The sequence below is a fragment of the Silene latifolia genome, unplaced genomic scaffold, assembly GCF_048544455.1.
Source record: "Silene latifolia isolate original U9 population unplaced genomic scaffold, ASM4854445v1 scaffold_732, whole genome shotgun sequence".
NCBI lineage: Eukaryota > Viridiplantae > Streptophyta > Magnoliopsida > Caryophyllales > Caryophyllaceae > Silene > Silene latifolia.
Window position 1 is genome coordinate 1 of NW_027413643.1, and position 17,779 is coordinate 17,779.

The 17,779-nt window shown below is 37.3% G+C and overlaps 2 protein-coding genes across 2 annotated transcripts; both read right to left on the reverse strand.

The window, feature by feature from the left end:
• Positions 1-4,636: 4,636 nt before the first annotated feature.
• Positions 4,637-9,333, reverse strand: LOC141640231 (receptor-like cytoplasmic kinase 176). The gene is made up of 6 exons (XM_074449088.1): positions 8,731-9,333; positions 6,921-7,246; positions 6,417-6,552; positions 6,178-6,320; positions 5,961-6,084; positions 4,637-5,407 (listed from the first exon to the last, which is right to left on the reverse strand). Exons 1-6 carry the CDS (start codon positions 8,780-8,782, stop codon positions 4,947-4,949), a joined length of 1,242 nt encoding a protein of 413 aa, XP_074305189.1. The 5' UTR covers positions 8,783-9,333; the 3' UTR covers positions 4,637-4,946.
• A 4,960-nt stretch (positions 9,334-14,293) lies between these two features.
• On the reverse strand, positions 14,294-17,477 carry LOC141640232 (uncharacterized). The gene is made up of 3 exons (XM_074449089.1): positions 16,391-17,477; positions 15,987-16,093; positions 14,294-14,977 (listed from the first exon to the last, which is right to left on the reverse strand). Exons 1-3 carry the CDS (start codon positions 17,475-17,477, stop codon positions 14,294-14,296), a joined length of 1,878 nt encoding a protein of 625 aa, XP_074305190.1.
• Between the last annotated feature and the right edge of the window lie 302 nt (positions 17,478-17,779).

The window sequence follows — 17,779 nt, forward strand, 5'->3', positions numbered from 1 at the left end:
TGTTTACATATCAAATTGACATCGTGAGCAAGGTTTAACACAGTTCTTACTTGTGTTAGTCTTGGGATAAGCTTTGGTTGAGAGTTATTATCCTAACTACATTAAAAATACAAAAAAAAATGTTCTAATGAGTGAAGAGAGCTTACCAAAGCTTTGATTTTAAAAATCAGTTCTTTGTGAAACTGTTTGTCAATCTATTTTCTATGGGACAACCAGTAGTTGTTGATACTACTCCTTATGCTTCTTGCTCAAAGATGAAGCATCATGACCTTGGTCCTATCTCCAAGTCTCAGTGGAGGTCGTCATGAAGAAGTTAGAGGCACTGACAAAGGGATCTGAGACTGAAAGAGGCAGCTTGGGTACAGCAGCTGAGTATGAAGGCCAGACACATGTTGAGCCACCTGGTTTACACCAAAGTGAACTCCAACTGAAGCTTGGTTGTTCAAACTCCTTTACTGCCTTTAGAGGCAGAGGTAAAACCCTCATACTCCCTGATTTTGATGGTAGCAACAATAATAGCTTTATCTCTTGGTTGTATGAACTCAAATGCTATTTTAAGAACCACTATCTGTCTGAGTCAAGGAAGTTTAAACTAGCTGTGTCTTGTCTAAAAGGTGGTGCTTTATTGTGGTTTCATACTCTGAATTTTTCAAGGAGAATGGAAGGAAGGGGTATGGTTAAAACTTGGCCAAAACTTGAACACCACATGAAGAAGAAGTATTCTCCTTCTAGTGTCTTGAATGATTCAGAAATCACTATAGAGACCATAAGACAGAAACTTGAGAGTCTCAATGGGGATATCAAACCATGTGAAAATTATCAGCCTATATATGAAATGAACCTAGAACCAAAACTCGAAACGTTGAACAAACCGAGTTGGAGATAGCTTGCTCACTTGATGAAGTGAACCATGTGAGTGATGCTTGCATAGTGAGGTGTTTGAACCCCATAGAAAATGAACCCCTGATTATTGACCATGAAGGGGATGAAGAGAGTCCTGCTCTCACACTTTCAAAGCCATTAAAATTGTCCAATACATGCCTTGCCCCCACCCACTGTGAAAACAAAGACCAAATCCCTAACCTGAGTCCAAATGAATGAACTTCAAATCACCTGTTGTTTGAGTGTCAAGCCCAAAAAAATAACCAATCCATATCCCACGTCACTGCTGAAATTCATTGGGAATCAAGCAAGGGTGAAGCAACAGGAGGTTCTTATTTTGTTTCATGCCCAAGAGTTCAAAATCTGAACTTTTGCACCGCCCATCGTCCGTGATTCGAACCCGCTTCTTGGGAAGTATAATTTGTGCTCTTCCAACTCCACACTTCCATTTTTACATGTTGGTGAGGTTAAAAGTTAGCCTTGTCCATTTAAGTGCAAATTCAGATATATTAGAAGGGAAAAATGGTGTAATGGATCAAGTTAGAAGCTGCTGTCCATTTCTGAAATTCCTATGTTTTAAGATGAGTAATGTCCCAAACATTTGTGAGAACTTGTTAGGATTATTTGGGATATCATGTGCAAGTTATCCACCTGGTCTTGAAGGAGATTTAGGCAGTTTGGAGATGTTCATGATGAGATTAATGCATCAAAACAAAGAACAGTCCCTTGGATGCATTATTAAGTCCTAATAGTGATGGTGTTCCTTATTCGAGGTTAAGATCAAGAAGATACATGCTGCTGGTCATTCAATGTGGTATAATTGTTGTTAAGCTTGGAGTAGAGCCACCTTGGCCTTTTGGTGAAGGGTACATGGACTTGGTTGAAAAGAAAACAGGAATGAGCATAGATAGAGGCAATAAGAGTGCACATGCTTCAGGCTTGTATGTCCAATTCTCCCTTCTTGTTGCTGAACTCCTGAGTGCTGCTCCTATGAGTCCAAGGCAAGCTATCTTGGTATTTGATCCAGGAGGAAGATATGTAATATCAGTCCATGAATATAACTGCTCTTTTGATCAAGCAAGGTGTAAGGAAATTTTTTTTCTTACATTCAGAATTTGAGGACAAATTCTTTTGAACCAGGGGAGTTTGATGTGGGAACATGGCCTAGGAGTCTAACACTTTTTATGCCTAAGAATATCCATGAGCTTATGGCAAAGGACAACAAGCTTTGGTGCCCTTATTTTGATCAAGAAATGGACTTAAGAAACCTGAAATGCTCCAACAGTCTCAGAATTTCAGTTCTGAATTCAACTCCTCATATCTAGAGTTCTACTTGCTTAAAATTTTTGTTCCTTACATGTATGAAATCTTGGAAGAGTCTACTTTCCAATGGAGTTGGAATCCACAGGTTTCAATGTGTATATTGTTCACAATAAGCCTTCAAAGACTGTCACGATTTAATGCAATGCTGTTTCTGAAACTGGCCTGTCTGTGTTCAAACTTGAATAACTCAAAACCTACTGGTTAATTTTGGGTAATTCTTTTTGGCAATGAAAGATAACATAATTAGCTTTCATTTTTGGTATGTTGGGTATTTTTATCCTCCCTGAGCTAAGAGTTATGTATTTTCAAAGTTACAGCAGCTGTGCAGGAAGAATGCTGTCATTTCAGAAATGACCTCGTCGTGTTTAAAATTCAATATCTGAAGATTTACTCAATGACTTGGGTTTATTCTTTTTGGAGGTGAAATATGACTTCTGTATCTTTCAATTAAGCTATCATGGGTATTTTTATCCAACCTGAGTTGGGAGATATGATTTTTCAAAGACATTGCTGACGCATAGGAAAGATGCTGAACTCTCGTTCGACTGAACTTACTTAAGGTCTTATAACTCAAGTTCTAGGACATTGCTTTGCGTAATTCCAATTGCATAAGGAAGCTAAGTCATCTACGGTTCTTTTGGTACATGGGAGGCAGCCTATTTCTTCTCGAGTAGGAAGTTACAAGATTCGCAACAACCACTAGTTTCATGCATGCCGCAACAATGGCCTGCTTTGGCATCTGTCCCGGCAAGATTATTTTACTCCTTCTAAGGTGCCTCAAAATTATTCGTCCAAGTTGTCAAGAGACCTTAGCATCATTCTCATATTATGGGACAAGTGATGGCACATTTCCAAGGTGACAAAGACCGAAATCACATTTCAACAAACCGTAAAAGAGAGAAAAGCATTTTTTCCTTTTATGGCAAGACAAGGAGCCTGATTTGCTAAAGTACTTTAGAAATGTTGTGCCCTTACACAGATAGAACCTTGACATTTGAGGTCCCAACTAAAGGAAGAGGCCAAAGACAATTAAAACCTTTTTGTCCTTAACTCCAAGCCAAGAGCACACACTGCCCAAGCAAGCAAGCTGTCACCATCACCGTAATGGCTCTGTTCTATTTCAACCGCACTTTTTGTTGTTTCTTATTCGAATTTGTAAGATAATTCAAAGTAGCTTGTTTGTTTCCTAAGAAGAATCCTGGCCTTAGATGCTTACTTTAGATTAAGGGCCAAGATCAAGTTAAAGGTCCTTTATAAGGAGCCTCTCATCCAATGTAATGATCAGACTTTGATTAAATGAAAAAAACCAGAGAATGCTTTCTCCAAATTGAAATCTTCTTAACTTGTGCATTGCATTAGTTGAAAGTCGGGCTTAATAACATTCTCGTGCTTGCTTGAATGTTGATTAATCACCGTGGCAAGTTTCGTAGTAATCCCGTGCATTGATGTGGGTTATTTTGATCTTGTTGTCCCAAATTAAATTAGATCTCTCTGTGCTTGCTGTGAGGATTTAATCTAATTTGCCTCCAAATTACTAGTCTAATTTCCTGTGCTTGCTGTGGGAATTAAATTAGCAATTATATCCTTTATTTATTTGCAATTCAAACCAAAAAAATCAATCACAAAAACATTTCTTTTATCCTTGTTCTGAAACTGTCTCAAGTTCATTTGGTGACTGTCTTAAGTAATCTATTTATCATAGCTTGAGTCCTTGTTTAATCTTGAAACTTTTATCAGTATCACATTAAGTCTCAATCTTAATTGTGACCAAGTTTCAGAATTTGTGAGGTTTATTTGCTATTTTATCCACAAATTGGAAGTTCATTGCATTCATCAGAATTTCTGAATGTGTCCCATTTCTGCTGCAAACTTATTAAACGCTGATTTATTGTGAACCCCTGGTGTTTACATATCACATTTCACCAAAAAAAAACAACATTGTTCGCAAAAGGCGGCAAAACCTCTGCCCAAACCGATCTAGCAACTACTCTAGGACATAAATGAGCTAAAGCGTGGGTAACACAATTATTAACCGACACATGTGCGCCCAAACAACATAAAGAAAAGAACATAAATGTAAAATGTCATCAATAACTAGTGCAAACATGCTCCTCTCCTTCTTCAACACCTCAAGTCCTATACAATCACTCTCGATCACCACCTGCTAATGTACTTGGTGGGTTATATTAGCAAGCCATTAGTAAATGGAAATTTTTGTGTAAAATGTTATGAGATGTATAAAAAACGTACTGCGAAAATAAACATATTATTATTATACATTGTACTATTCTATTACTACATAAAAAACTTAACGTGAAAGACGGGTCAAATATACTTAAAGTGGTGACATTTTTGGGACCCACCATGTAGCTTTTTGCTTGTCGGTGAATATTTGACCCGTCTATAACTATAGATGAATATCACCCGTCTATAATGAGAATTTGTGCTGCAAAATTACACAGCTCTTCCAACATTGATAGTCTCACAGAGACGGTCAGACGGTACAACTCCTAAGAGGGGAGAGGGGAGTGTTAGGTGACATTACACACATATTTACAAATACAGCAGCAAAATTACAAATGTCGCTACAGTAAAAAAAAAAATATAATATAAACTGTACACTGCTGATCTCCTGAATTTTCTGATATAGCACACAAAATAGTCACTTAATCCCGTAGCAAGTTGGCCATCAAAGCTGACTGAAGACGACGGGCATCAACCCTTTATACTATAGGCAATCTCTATGACTTGACCAAAAGAGGGCTTGGCCTCTGATACACCATATTGTTTCGCGAAGGTGTGACTAAACTCTGCTTGCAAGACTGAGCTCCCATTGATCCACGGTTAAGTGGGCCAGGGCGCGGAATCTCTCTTCTTGTGTTCCTCGTGTTCTCATGTGAGCCCTGGAGCGTTTCCAATTGTTTCACTACATCATTTATATTTGGTCTCACCCTGGGTTCAATTGAGAGGCATTTTAAGGCAATGTTGGCCACTTTTAACGCGTTATCAACAGTGTACTGCCCTTCTATACGAGGGTCCAGAACCCGAAATATCTTACGCTTGTTTCCGAGGCATGGTTTTGCCCATTCCACAAGCTTCTGCTCGCCACTTGGCCGGTTTTTGTCTAACACACGTCTGCCGGATAACATTTCCAAAAGAACTACCCCAAAACTGTAGACATCACTCTTGGCCGTCAGATGACCTGCAGAAAAAATTCAAAAATTAAGCTGTTAAAAATATTAGATGAAAGCAGAAGATGAAATAATACGCCCATTTGTTTCTGTAGGGAGGAAATCCCAAGCTTCAAGTAAAACTGAACTACAGACTATATTATACAAAAAAGGCTCTGATTGAAACTCTAGAAATCAAAAGGAAAGGGAGGGATGGGAAGGGAAGGAGAGGAGAAATTGACTGGTTTTGTTCGGAAACAATTTCCCTCCAAATTTTTTCTTATTTTGGAGGGATTTTGATTTGCCTTGGAGGGAGGAAAATGGACCTGTCGACCTCTCCATTTTCCTACTTACCCTAAGAAACAATAGATTTTGTATCCCTCATGTTCTCTCCCCTCCCTTTCCCTCAAAAAACTTTCACTCCAAACAAGACCCAAATATTAAGTACAAAAGTCTTGTGCTTAGCAAATCAGAACTTACGACTTATGTGTGCATGACCATGGATTCGACAATATTGAATGGTAAGAACGACGAGTACGATAAAAGGCTTTCTGCTGAACAGACAAAATTAAGTAGCAAAAGTACCAGTTGCAACATATTCTGGAGCTGCATATCCGTAAGTTCCCATTACCCTTGTCGAGACATGGCTTTTATCACCAGACGGTCCATCCCTGGCCAGTCCAAAATCAGATAACTTTGCATTGTAGTGCTGCAATTATAATACAAAGCGCCAAAATTAAATTTAAAGATCTTCGTATAAAACATTAGGTACCCAAGCATATTAGTATAACTGCTCACATACCACGTCAAGTAAGATATTAGAAGTCTTTAGGTCTCTATAGATAACTCTAGCTTCATCACTGTGAAGAAAAGCAAGTCCCTTTGCAGCACCAAGAGCTATTTTCATCCGGAGAGTCCACGAAAGAGGCTGAAAATGAGCAGATCCTGTTTGTCCCAAGGATTTGATAGGACCGCCAAGTCAAACACAGCACACACAAACTCATAAAGTGAACACAATGAATTACACTAATTAAAACTCACTCCTGAAGAGATGGTTCTCCATGCTGCCACGAGGCATGAACTCATAAACCAAAAGCCGATGCTCATCTTCCAAGCAGTAACCGATCAATTTCACAAGATTTGGGTGCCGTAATTGGCCAAGATAGTTAATTTCTGTCTATCAAACAAAACACAATGACCCAAATTAAACAGTTTACTCCTCTGGCATGAACTCAAACAACTCCATCCAAGCATTAGTCGAGTTACAATAATCGAATAGAGGGACAAAAGAGACAGGAAAAAATAAAGTTAACATATACTCCCTATGTCATTTGTTAATGTTCCCTCTCTAGGCTAGTTTCCATGTTAGTATTTAGAAAGACCATTTTACCCACATTTGTAAATGCCCTCAAGTCATTTGTATGTGCTTGCATAAAAAACGATGCAAAAAATCATAACAAATAGATGAGACAATAAAAAAGGCACGTATATGAATATGACAAGTTTGGTTAATAACTAGAGATCAGGGATATCATGGACACCTACCAACCATTCTCGATGGCCCTGAGGGCCTTCTTGATTGAGTCTCTTAACTGCGATAACCATTCCGGTTCCAGGACGAGTCGGCATAAGAGAATGCTCATCAATCCATCCCTTGAAAACTGCCCCAAAACCCCCTTCTCCCAATACACTATCAGGGCGGAAGTTTCGGGTAGCTGTTTTTAGCTCGTTGAAGCTGAAATTCTTCAAATTGGAAGACTGCAAAATCTCACCCTCACTTCGAGGAGTTGGAGGTGCTGAGGAAGATAAGGGCTTGCTATCTGACCCGTTGACGCCGTTTCCATCTTTACTGCCAGTTTTGGAACTAAGTCCTACAAAAAGCCAGATTGATCTACTTAGACGAATAGATACACGTATACAAAACTTGTGAATTCCGATGAATGTTTCTATGTACTACTACTACTATTTTTAAAACCCAGCGATCAAGGAAAGATTATTTTCATTATTGATGACAAAAAATTTGAGCTAATTTTTCACTTGGTGTCCTAAGGTTTGAGTTATTACTTTGGTGAGGTGTAACATAATTAAAACTTGACGAAATCAAAATTATTTGTATGCATATTAAAGTAACTCTTTCTCAAAAATTAGGGAAATATAGCAAATCACCCCCATAAGTTTGATACTATGTGCAATCAAACCCCTTAACTTATAAATGTAGCAAATCAACCACATAAGTTTCTCTTAATGTGCAATTAACCACATATCTTATTTTTAAGAATAAAATTTACTAATTAAATATTTTACTATTATTGAAAATCAAAAATTATTGATTAGATTTTAATCCTAAAATTCTTGTTTATTAAAAAACATGTTCAAATATTTTTTTTTTTATTTTGGCGAAAAATGTTCCTTAACATGAGAATTGTTAATGATATTACTATGAAAAGTTACATGACTAATTTTTTGGGTATACTAAAATTGGTTCCTATTTTTCGTTTAATATGTAAGTATTATATCTAAATATTTAAGAAATATATTTGTAATAGTTTTTATAATAGAAAACAATAGGTTTTAGTTTAAAAAAATGGTAAAAAATTTGATTTATGCTTAATTGCATATTTTTGGAAAGTTATGGAGCTAATTTGCTACAAGTGAAACTTAAGGGTTTGATTTGCATATAGTTCATAAGTTATGGGGTAATTTGCTACATCCCCAATCAAAATTATGTCAAAGTTGAGCTTAAATACTTGATTCATGTTGATTTTTGCATTTCATCATACTGAAAAACCTTACGTCATAAGCAAGAAATTGGTCGAATATCCGTTCACTATACCCGAGTTTGTGAAACATTAAGGTACCAAAGCGGTATTAGGTAACTGTAAATGTAATGAACAAAATCGGAAAAAAAAATCTTAACATCAACAAATGTATATATGTATAAGCGTATAACTGGTTTATAGAGTTTAGCATGAATTACCCAAATAAGCAAATCACAAACCAAAACACCATGAAAACAAAAGTTAGCTCAAGTGGTCAGAACACTTTTATCCCAAGCATGACGTTGGAGGTTCGATTCTTACCCGCCACATAGTTAGCTCATTTGAACAAAAAAAAAAGAAAAAAAAAAAAACAAAAACACATAATTACCATCTAAACACACCAAATATTCATCTCTACATGAAAACTAATCATTTGCATGAAAAAGATCAAAACCAACAGCATGATAATAATCCATGAAACCATATTCAATACTCCTCCTTCCGTCCCAATTAGGCGTATTTGTTTACCTTTTATTAAAATATGCCTTGCAAAAAATAAAATAAAATAAAAAGTAAACAAATAAAAATAGAAGTACCAGTATGAAGGGGACTCTCAGCTTTGATTCGGTTACTCCAGCAAGCTCCCATATAAATCAAATCAAACCAAAAACAAACCCAGTTGTGTATTTATTATGATCAAACTAATTAAAAGTATATGTAAATTAAAGCACTAGAAAAAGAAAAAAAGTGACTTTATAGATCAGAAATAAAGTAAATTTTAATGAAGCCCAAGTTGACAACTTTATATATATAACCTCATGTGTTGTATCTTAAAAATTTGAACATGGGTGACACAGATCTGGTGTTAAAACACTTAAATTAACAACATTTTACAGATTATCTTCAAATAAAAGTAAGGTTGATGATTGATATTTCAATCTTATAGACACAAAAATGAAACTCTCTACTTGTTTCTTTTTTTTGTTTTTTTTTTCTTCAGTTTGACCAACGAATAGTAGTTGTTGGGCATAGAGATTAGGGAATAGAAGACACTTCTTTTTCTTTCTTGTGTTTTAGGGGTGACTTGGGAAGAGAAGACAGTTTGGACACGAAAAAGATTCTCGAAAAGGAGTTCACAAAAAGACTAAAAAGAGTAGTGTGGTGACTATATGAGTTTTGTGTTATGAAAATGATTAATTGGGGTGTTTTGATTGATAAGTTGTGCTTTTCTCATTTCTTGGATGGGTGGAATGGAAAGTTGCAAGAAAGTTTGTGGGAAAAGGCAGGGACGACCGGACGAGGGAGACTAAGCCCAGAATAAGAGAAAAAAAGGTCTTATAATATAAGTTGTGTTTTATAAGACCACTCCCAAGCAAGGGTCACCCTAATTAGGTCGCGATCCATATTTACTCTTAATCACACCTTATTTATTTTGATCCACTTTCATTCTCCCAAGCAGAAAGTCGCGACCTAGGTCACCAACCCAATCATTTTCCATTTTCCAACAATTTCAATCATTTCTCACATTCTCTACCCCACTAAACATTTTCTCATATTTTCAAATTATCATTTAATTTATATAACTTAATTTTAGTTTTATAATTTTATAAATAATTTAATTATAAAATAATAACTATGTACATGATAAATATTTTATCTTTAATTCGTATATTAGATAAAAAAATTAATTTAATTTAATAATCGTATTTTAACAATCTATTCAATGTAATAATCGTATATTATTTTCAACAACGCAATCGAGTCAATATCGTAGCTTTAATATTAAATAAACTCAAAAAAAAAACTTTAATATTAAACAAACTCCAAAAAAAAAAAAAAAAAAAATTAATTAACGTGGATACTACTGGAGACCACAAGGACAAAGACACAAACCAAATTCATTCATCTTTGAAATCCCAGTTTGTTAAAACACAAACCCAAACCCTTTTCCCAAATTCATTCCCCCAACCCAGTTACCCAGATAAAAAGGATCCCAAATAAAATTCCAAACAAACGACATCACCATCTTCAACGCATCACCATCATCGATTTTCAACATCATAGCCGATCTTCACCATCATCGATCTTTTCAATTTTCTGGGTTTCAATTTCACCCATATCTTCATCTATCATTTTCCGTTTTTCCAAATCTCATTTTTTCAATTTTGGTAAGTCTCATTCTTGATTTTATTGTTGATTTCTATAGTGGGTAATTTGAAATCTTTATTGTTTCAATTTAAAGGGATAGAAGTTTTATTTTGTTGATGTTTATGTAATTAATTTGTTACACTTTTTAATGATTTCAAAATTGATCAAAATATATCAAAGTTGAGTTCATTTTGTAGAGAATTTAAAGATCATGCCCTTTTATATAAGCTCATATTTTTTTAAGTTTTGATTTAATGTATAATTTTCAATAACTCAATTGTTAACTAGTTCTTCAATGTAAATTTTTTTGGCAGAAATGGCAGAGGAAGATGGAAGGGTTGAGCTTGACTTGTCCTTTTTATTTGTACCCAATAAACCATAGCATGACATGTGTCGGGTCACCAACCAGGTCAAAAATATCAAAAGAGGTCATGGGATGACCTCGTTTGCCAACCGGGTCTTGCTAATTTGGAGCTTAATTTGTGATTAAGGAGACCCACCCCCCTCATGACCTAGGTCATGACCTTGCTTGGGGGTGGTCTAACGAATCGTCCACTTTTTTTTTAAAAAAAAAGATGTTCTAGTAAGAATATTGGGTCCAATACTATTTATGCGGACACACTATCATACAGATTGTATTTGTTTGCTATTGTTTAAGTTTAGCCCAATATATTGATTCATCTGGATAATATAATACGGGCATATTAATTACGTCTTATAAAGTATGGGCCGGATATCTTAATTGTGTAGATACTCATTAGGTTACTAATGCATGATGGGCGCATTAGATTAAGGAGACTATATTTAAGTCACCGGTTATGGTCCTGGTAGCACACAATAACCTAATCTCCCCGCATCCCATCAGTAGAGAGATCCTCATGGTATGTGTGTCTACTAGAAGACCTAATCCTGAAGACCGTCCCTTCAGACGGTTTATTCCAACCTCTCGTCATGTAATCAGGTACGCTTCCAGGGGCGAACCTAGAAGGTAGCAAAGGGTAGCAAGTGCTACCCCAAACCGTAAAATTTGTCGAGGAAGACGAAGTCCGCTACCCCAAAACTCGTCATCTTAAGAATAATAGAAAGAAAGGGGGTAACTAAATCATCACTGTATTTGTGGCACAGCGGTCAAGGAGTTATCTACTTTCCCAGGAGACCCGGGTTCGAATCTTGTTGAATGTTTTTTTAAAACTTTAAACAATGTTGATTTTTCTTCAATTCAATCAATACTTTGTGCACTTTAAATTTGCTCGTGTTTGCCATCGATTTTCCCCTCTTATTTAATACTTTGTTTACTTTTTCTATTTTCTTTCATTTTAAGTTTTTTTTTTTTTTTTTTTTTTAATCACAAGTGAGGTTTTATGGAAGTATTTCTATAATAGATGTATGTATTTGTTTTTTGTTCCTAGGTAGTAATATTATTAAATTTCCAACATATTAATGGTTAAAGCTCGGTAATTCGACAATAGAATGGACAGAAAGTAGGAAAATGGAATGAGTTTAATCTTACATTGGAAAAAAAATTAACTTCGGCCAATATATACATTTTTTTTAATATATACTCCCTCCAATTCGCTATAATGTTCCCCTTTGTTTTTGGCACGATACTTAAGGAATACTATTAAAAATGAATAAAGGACATTGGTGGGGTTAGTGATATGAGAGAAAGATGAATTATTAGGAGTTGTGGGGCCAAAACATTAAGAAAAGTAATAAAATATGAGTAAAAGAATTGTGTGGGGTTTGATGATATGAGAGAGAGATGAATAAAATAAGAATAAAAGTTACCAAAAAAGGAAAGGGAAACATTACTTGAATAATCCGTTTCGGGAAAGAGGGAACATTATAACGAATAAGAGGGAGTGTATACTAAGTGAGTATAATTTTTTGTTTAACATTCTGTTAGTTATTCTAAATGATTATACGTGTTGTTCGTATAAAAAAGATGATCACAGGAATAGCTAGATTACTATGAGTTACGGTGTAATATCAACAACCCAAAGTAATATTGTCATGAATAATCACAAATGGAACATTTGTTAAGAAATACATGTTCGTATGTTCTCGTTTCCTTTTAATAGGAAGTTATATTATAAAAATTTCGCTACCCCACATTTTAAATCCTGGATTCGCCCCTGTACGCTTCCGCATCTCGTATTTACTGATTAATTTAGTATGAAGTTATGGTCTTATAAGGACTTAATTCTAACAAGTGGTATCAGAGCCATCTTTCTATTAAATTATTTGGGCAGAATTTGAATGGTATAATTTCAATGCTTCTGTCGTCGTGAATTATTTGATTATGACAATTTATGTAATTTGTATGCATGTAAGTTTGTATGCAAATTCAGTATGCCCTTTTGAAAATTGGTTTTTGATTGATTTGGATTTAACTTGTTCTATTTTTCATGCGGGTAAGGCTTTATTGTTGCTTCTTTGTTCATAGTAATCTTGTTGGTTGACATCCTATTTTATATGGGTATGGTTGTAATGGGATTAATAAACCAATTTATTAATTATGGAGATGTCCTTAACGCATGAATACATTAATAAAAAGCAAAACGTTAAGCACTTTGGACAATCGGCAATAAGTGTATGTGTTGATGATTGATAAACCAAGAAAGGAGAGAACTTTGGAGTAAGGCTGTATCAGCCGTCATTCATTGATAATTAAACGATGTACAATAGCACAAAATATATACTACAAGCAAGCACAAAACCCTAGTCAAAACTACCTCCAAAGTATCCTACAAAATAGGTAACAGAAAGATTGTATACAAGCATAAGATACATATGAATATATGAAATATTATGTAGAATATAATATTTCCATACTCCCCCTTAAGTTGGAGCATTCGGTAATCGAATACCCAACTTACGCTGTAGATAGACAAACGCTTCACCACCAAGAGCCTTAGTAAAGAGGTCGGCTATTTGCTCCTTGCTCCGAACGTGTCTTGTCTCGATGTTTTTGTTAACCAAATGTTGTCGTACGAAATGACAATCTATTTCAATGTGCTTTGTTCGATCATGAAACACGGGATTCTTAGCGATATGCATCGCTGCTTGATTATCACATAAAACACGCATGGACTGATTATGCGTAATGCCGAGTGAGTTTAGAAAGGACTTGACCCATATTAACTCACTCGTGACAGCTGCTAGTGCACGATACTCGGCCTCGGCGGATGACTTTGCTACTGTGTGCTGCTTTTTAACCTTCCAAGAGATAGGTGTATGTCCTAGCGAGACAAAATAGCCCGTCAAAGATCGTCTCGTTAGAGGACATCGACCCCAATCCGAATCCGAGTATCCATTGAGCTGAAAGGGGCTATCTCGATGCATCACTATTCCTTTTCCCGGATCACCTTTGAGATAGCGAATTACGCGAAGTGCAGCGTCCCAATGTTCCTTGCGCGGCATATGAACGAATTGGGATAATGTGTGAACCACATATACCAAGTCGGGACGTGTGATGGTCAAATAAACTAAGCGTCCTACCAATCTTCGGTACACCATAGGATCTTTTAAAACATGGCCATTTGCTAGAGCCAACTGGTGATTTTGTGGAATAGGAGTGACAGCCGGCTTTGCTCCTTCCATTTTTGCTTCCTTAATGATTTCCATGGCATATTTTCGTTGGCTAAGGAATAAACCAGTTGTCCCATGTGCTACCTCAATCCCCAAAAAATACTTGAGTCGACCGAGATCTTTTATCCCAAATTTTGTGTCGAGAAATTGTTTCAAATTAGCACAAGCCGTCGTATTATTGCTCACTACGATCATATCGTCAACATACACTAAAATGCCAAGGAACACACCTCCTTTATTCATTGTGAATAAAGAATAATCGGCAAGAGATTGGATGAAACCGTACCCTTTTAGTGCACCCGTCAATTTTGCGAACCAATTCCGCGAGGCTTGTTTTAATCCATATAAGGACTTGAGTAAACGACATACCTTATTCGACCCAGTAGCTTCGAATCCAGGGGGCAACTTCATGTAAACTTCTTAACTTAAATCGCCGTGGAGGAAAGCATTATTGACGTCTAATTGTTCAATATCATAATTCCTTGCAACTGCCACGGCCAAGAAAATTCGGACGCTTGTCATTTTTGCAACCGGCGCAAAAGTTTCATGATAATCCACCCCTTCAACTTGAGTGAATCCTTGAGCTACTAATCGCGCTTTGTATCGTTCGATAGTGCCATCCGCCTTGTGCTTGATTTTGTAGACCCATTTGCAGCCAATGGGTCTCTTTCCTTTTGGTAATTCAACAATTTTCCAAGTGCCATTCCTTTCTAGTGCCTCTATCTCATTCGCCATCGCAACCTTCCATTCGTCTTTCTTTATGGCTTCAAAATAGGTGCGTGGTTCTTTGGCCGCATCAATAGCGCCGATAAAATTCCTGTGACTCAACGAAAAACAATTACTTGTGACATAATTGATTATTGGATAACGGGTACCTTTCATGGAAGACGGAGTGTGAGACGGATGAGCTCTTGTGGACATGACACGAGTAGACTTGCAAATGTAATCTTTCTTCCATGCGGGCTCGAATTTTTGTCGTTCTCCTCTACCAAGTTTCGGCTCTTCCTCCATTGTTTCATCTGTCCTATCATTACTATCGTCCAAAACAGATGCTGCACCAGGTTCGTTTTCAGCGTGAGGTGAAGGATCATCACTAATCTCCCCCTAACTCGCATTACTACCATCACCAGCTCGCATGTCATCACTCTCGGTTCTGCTGCTATGTGGCTGGTTAGTGTCAGGGATGGTGTAATCATTTTGGGCATCATCATTGGGCTCGATGCGAGTCCCCTGGTCAGGTGTGTCGTTCACAATAGCACAAGGAAAGACATGTTCATAAAAAATGACGTCTCGAGACACAAAATGACGTCTGTTCTTCAAATCATATAACCTCCAACCTTTTTGATTCTTTGGATAGCCGATGAACAAACATCTCGTTCCCCGCTCCTTAAATTTATCCTTTGGTCGTTGTTTATTATGGGCATAGGCGAGGCATCCAAAAACACGTAAATTATCTAAATTGGGCAAGTGACCATATAGGAGCTCATAGGGCGTGCGTCCATCTAGTACTCGGGTAGGGGTTTGATTAATTAAGTAAGCAGCTGCTAATACACACTCCCCCCAAAAATGAATGGGTAAATTGGCTTGAAAACGGAGAGCTCTTGCTTTTTCTAAAAGGTGTCTATATTTTCGTTCTACCCGTCCATTTTGTTGTGGGGTGTCAACGGTACTCGTTTGAAAAAGAATTCCATTGTCATTGTAAAATTGTTTTAGTTGGCCCGAAAGAAATTCGGTACCATTATCACTTTGCACGATTTTTACTTCCTTTCCAAACTGGGTATGTACCATTTTGCAAAAATATTTCAGCAAGTCGCTAACTTCGCCTTTATCTTTCATAAGGTGAACCCAAACACTCCTACTATGGTCGTCGACAATGGTTACAAAATAGTGCGCCCCAGATAGACTACTAGCATGATACGGCCCCCATATGTCACAATGAATTAAACTAAACAAAATGGCATGTCGTTTATTATTAATCTTAAAACTTGAGCGAGTTTGTTTTGCACGGCAACACGGATCACAAACTTGATCAAAAGACAATTGTTTCGGAATTAAATTGTGCAAAAAAAGGTAAAATATTGCTTGAGGGATGACCTAATCTTCTGTGCCATACCCGTCCTTCTTCGACTGATGCCTTTGCTACGACTTCCTCTACTCGTGTCATGTAGTAAACACCATCTCGTTGCTCACCCCGTCCAATCTCCGTCTTCGAAGACCAGTCTTGTATTATGCAACAATCAGAATTAAAAATCACCAAGCAATCATTTTCGCGGATAAGTTGTTGAATCGAAATAAGGTGGCAGGTCAAATTTGGAACGTATAAAACATCTCGAAGTATGAAAGTTTTATTCAGAACGACACTTCAATGTTCCTTTGCCATGATCGTTGATCCGTCAGGCAACCCAACCGTGGACGTCTCCCCCTGCCACGAGTTTTTAAGTAACTCTCGACATCCCGTCATGTGATGCGAAGCACCACTATCAAGCATCCATTCACTTAATTTTACATGGTTCATACCTGTCAACTTTTCGTTACCTTCCGTCTTAGCATGGAGAAGAGTTCTTAGCTGGTCAATCTCCTCGGCCGCGAGGTCTTTCTTGGACGAGTCTCCTTCATTCGTGGTTGCCGCATTCGCTGCTTGATTCGAATTGCCATAGCCTCTGCCACCACGACCTCCATTTCGTCCTCCTCTTCTACCTCTGCCGCGACCTCTACCAGTTATCCCAAGCTTCTCCCAACAATTTTCTTCAGTATGATACCATTTTTTGCAATGAGTGCAGCGAGGTGGTTCATACTCCTTTTGTTCCTGCATTGAAATAGTTCCCTGACCACGGCCTGCTGCAGTACGTGCGGTCATGGCTACTTCAGTTTGTTCTTCTTGAATTCGAGTGACTGCCTTGTGACGCTCCTCTCTTAAAACCAGTGCATAAGCCCGACTCAGAGATGTAAGATTGTCTTCCATCAATAAGTTGGATCGAATATGCCCATATAAACTCGTGTTCAATCCCATAATGAATTGATGTACTTTCTCCTCGTCCTTCTCCTTAATTAATTCTGCTGCAGCGCCACAAGTGCAATTCGGAACTCGACTGTAATTTCCTAACTCGTCCCAGATAGTTTTCAAATGAGTATAATACTCCACAACAGAACGAGTGCCTTGCCTGCATTCGCTCAATTCGCTTTTGAGCTGATGAACACGGGGCGCGTTTCCTGTAGAATAGCGCTCCTTTAACTCCTTCCAGATGTCGAACACGGATGCCGCGGCTGAAAACGTTATGCTAGAATGTAATTTCTCATCGATAACGCTACGCAACCAACCTTTGACCATCGCATTGCATTGACGCCACGCGACAGCTTCATACGATCCTTCATCAGTGGGTTTCTTCACGGTGCCATCAACAAAACCTAGTTTGTTCTTTGCGTCAAGCCCGTTACGAACCGCATCTGCCCATAGGTCGTAGTTTTCACCATTGAACATTGTTTGAGTCAATTTGAGACTCGGACTATCCGAGGGATGAAGGAACAACGGAGAAGACAATGGTATGGTCATCTTGTCATCGCCACTGTCCTTCGCTCCAAAGCTTGCATCTCCAATTTTTGTCATTGTTTTGTATCCTTTTTGAGTAATTTTGTTTTGAGAATTGTTTTTGTGATTGTATTAATGGTTGTGACGGGTGCAAGGATCAAACCTGCTCCACTGATACCATGATAAACCAAGAAAGGAGAGAACTTTGGAGTAAGGCTGTATCAGCCGTCATTCATTGATAATTAAACGATGTACAATAGCACAAAATATATACTACAAGCAAGCACAAAACCCTAGTCAAAACTACCTCCAAAGTATCCTACAAAATAGGTAACAGAAAGATTGTATACAAGCATAAGATACATATGAATATATGAAAT

Bases quoted from the DNA above. Each gene is read 5' to 3' on its own strand.
- LOC141640232 (XM_074449089.1), bottom strand. From the start codon at position 17,477: ATGACAAAAATTGGAGATGCAAGCTTTGGAGCGAAGGACAGTGGCGAT. The intron at 16,094-16,390 runs GTATGAACCATG...GCATAATACAAG, and splicing joins AGGTAACGAAAAGTTGACAG to ACTGGTCTTCGAAGACGGAG. The intron at 14,978-15,986 runs GTATGGCACAGA...AATGCGAGTTAG, and splicing joins CATCAGTCGAAGAAGGACGG to GGGGAGATTAGTGATGATCC.
- LOC141640231 (XM_074449088.1), bottom strand. From the start codon at position 8,782: ATGGGAGCTTGCTGGAGTAACCGAATCAAAGCTGAGAGTCCCCTTCAT. The intron at 7,247-8,730 runs GTACTTCTATTT...GGCTTTTTGTAG, and splicing joins TGAGAGTCCCCTTCATACTG to GACTTAGTTCCAAAACTGGC. The intron at 6,085-6,177 runs GTATGTGAGCAG...TTATAATTGCAG, and splicing joins CTAATATCTTACTTGACGTG to CACTACAATGCAAAGTTATC.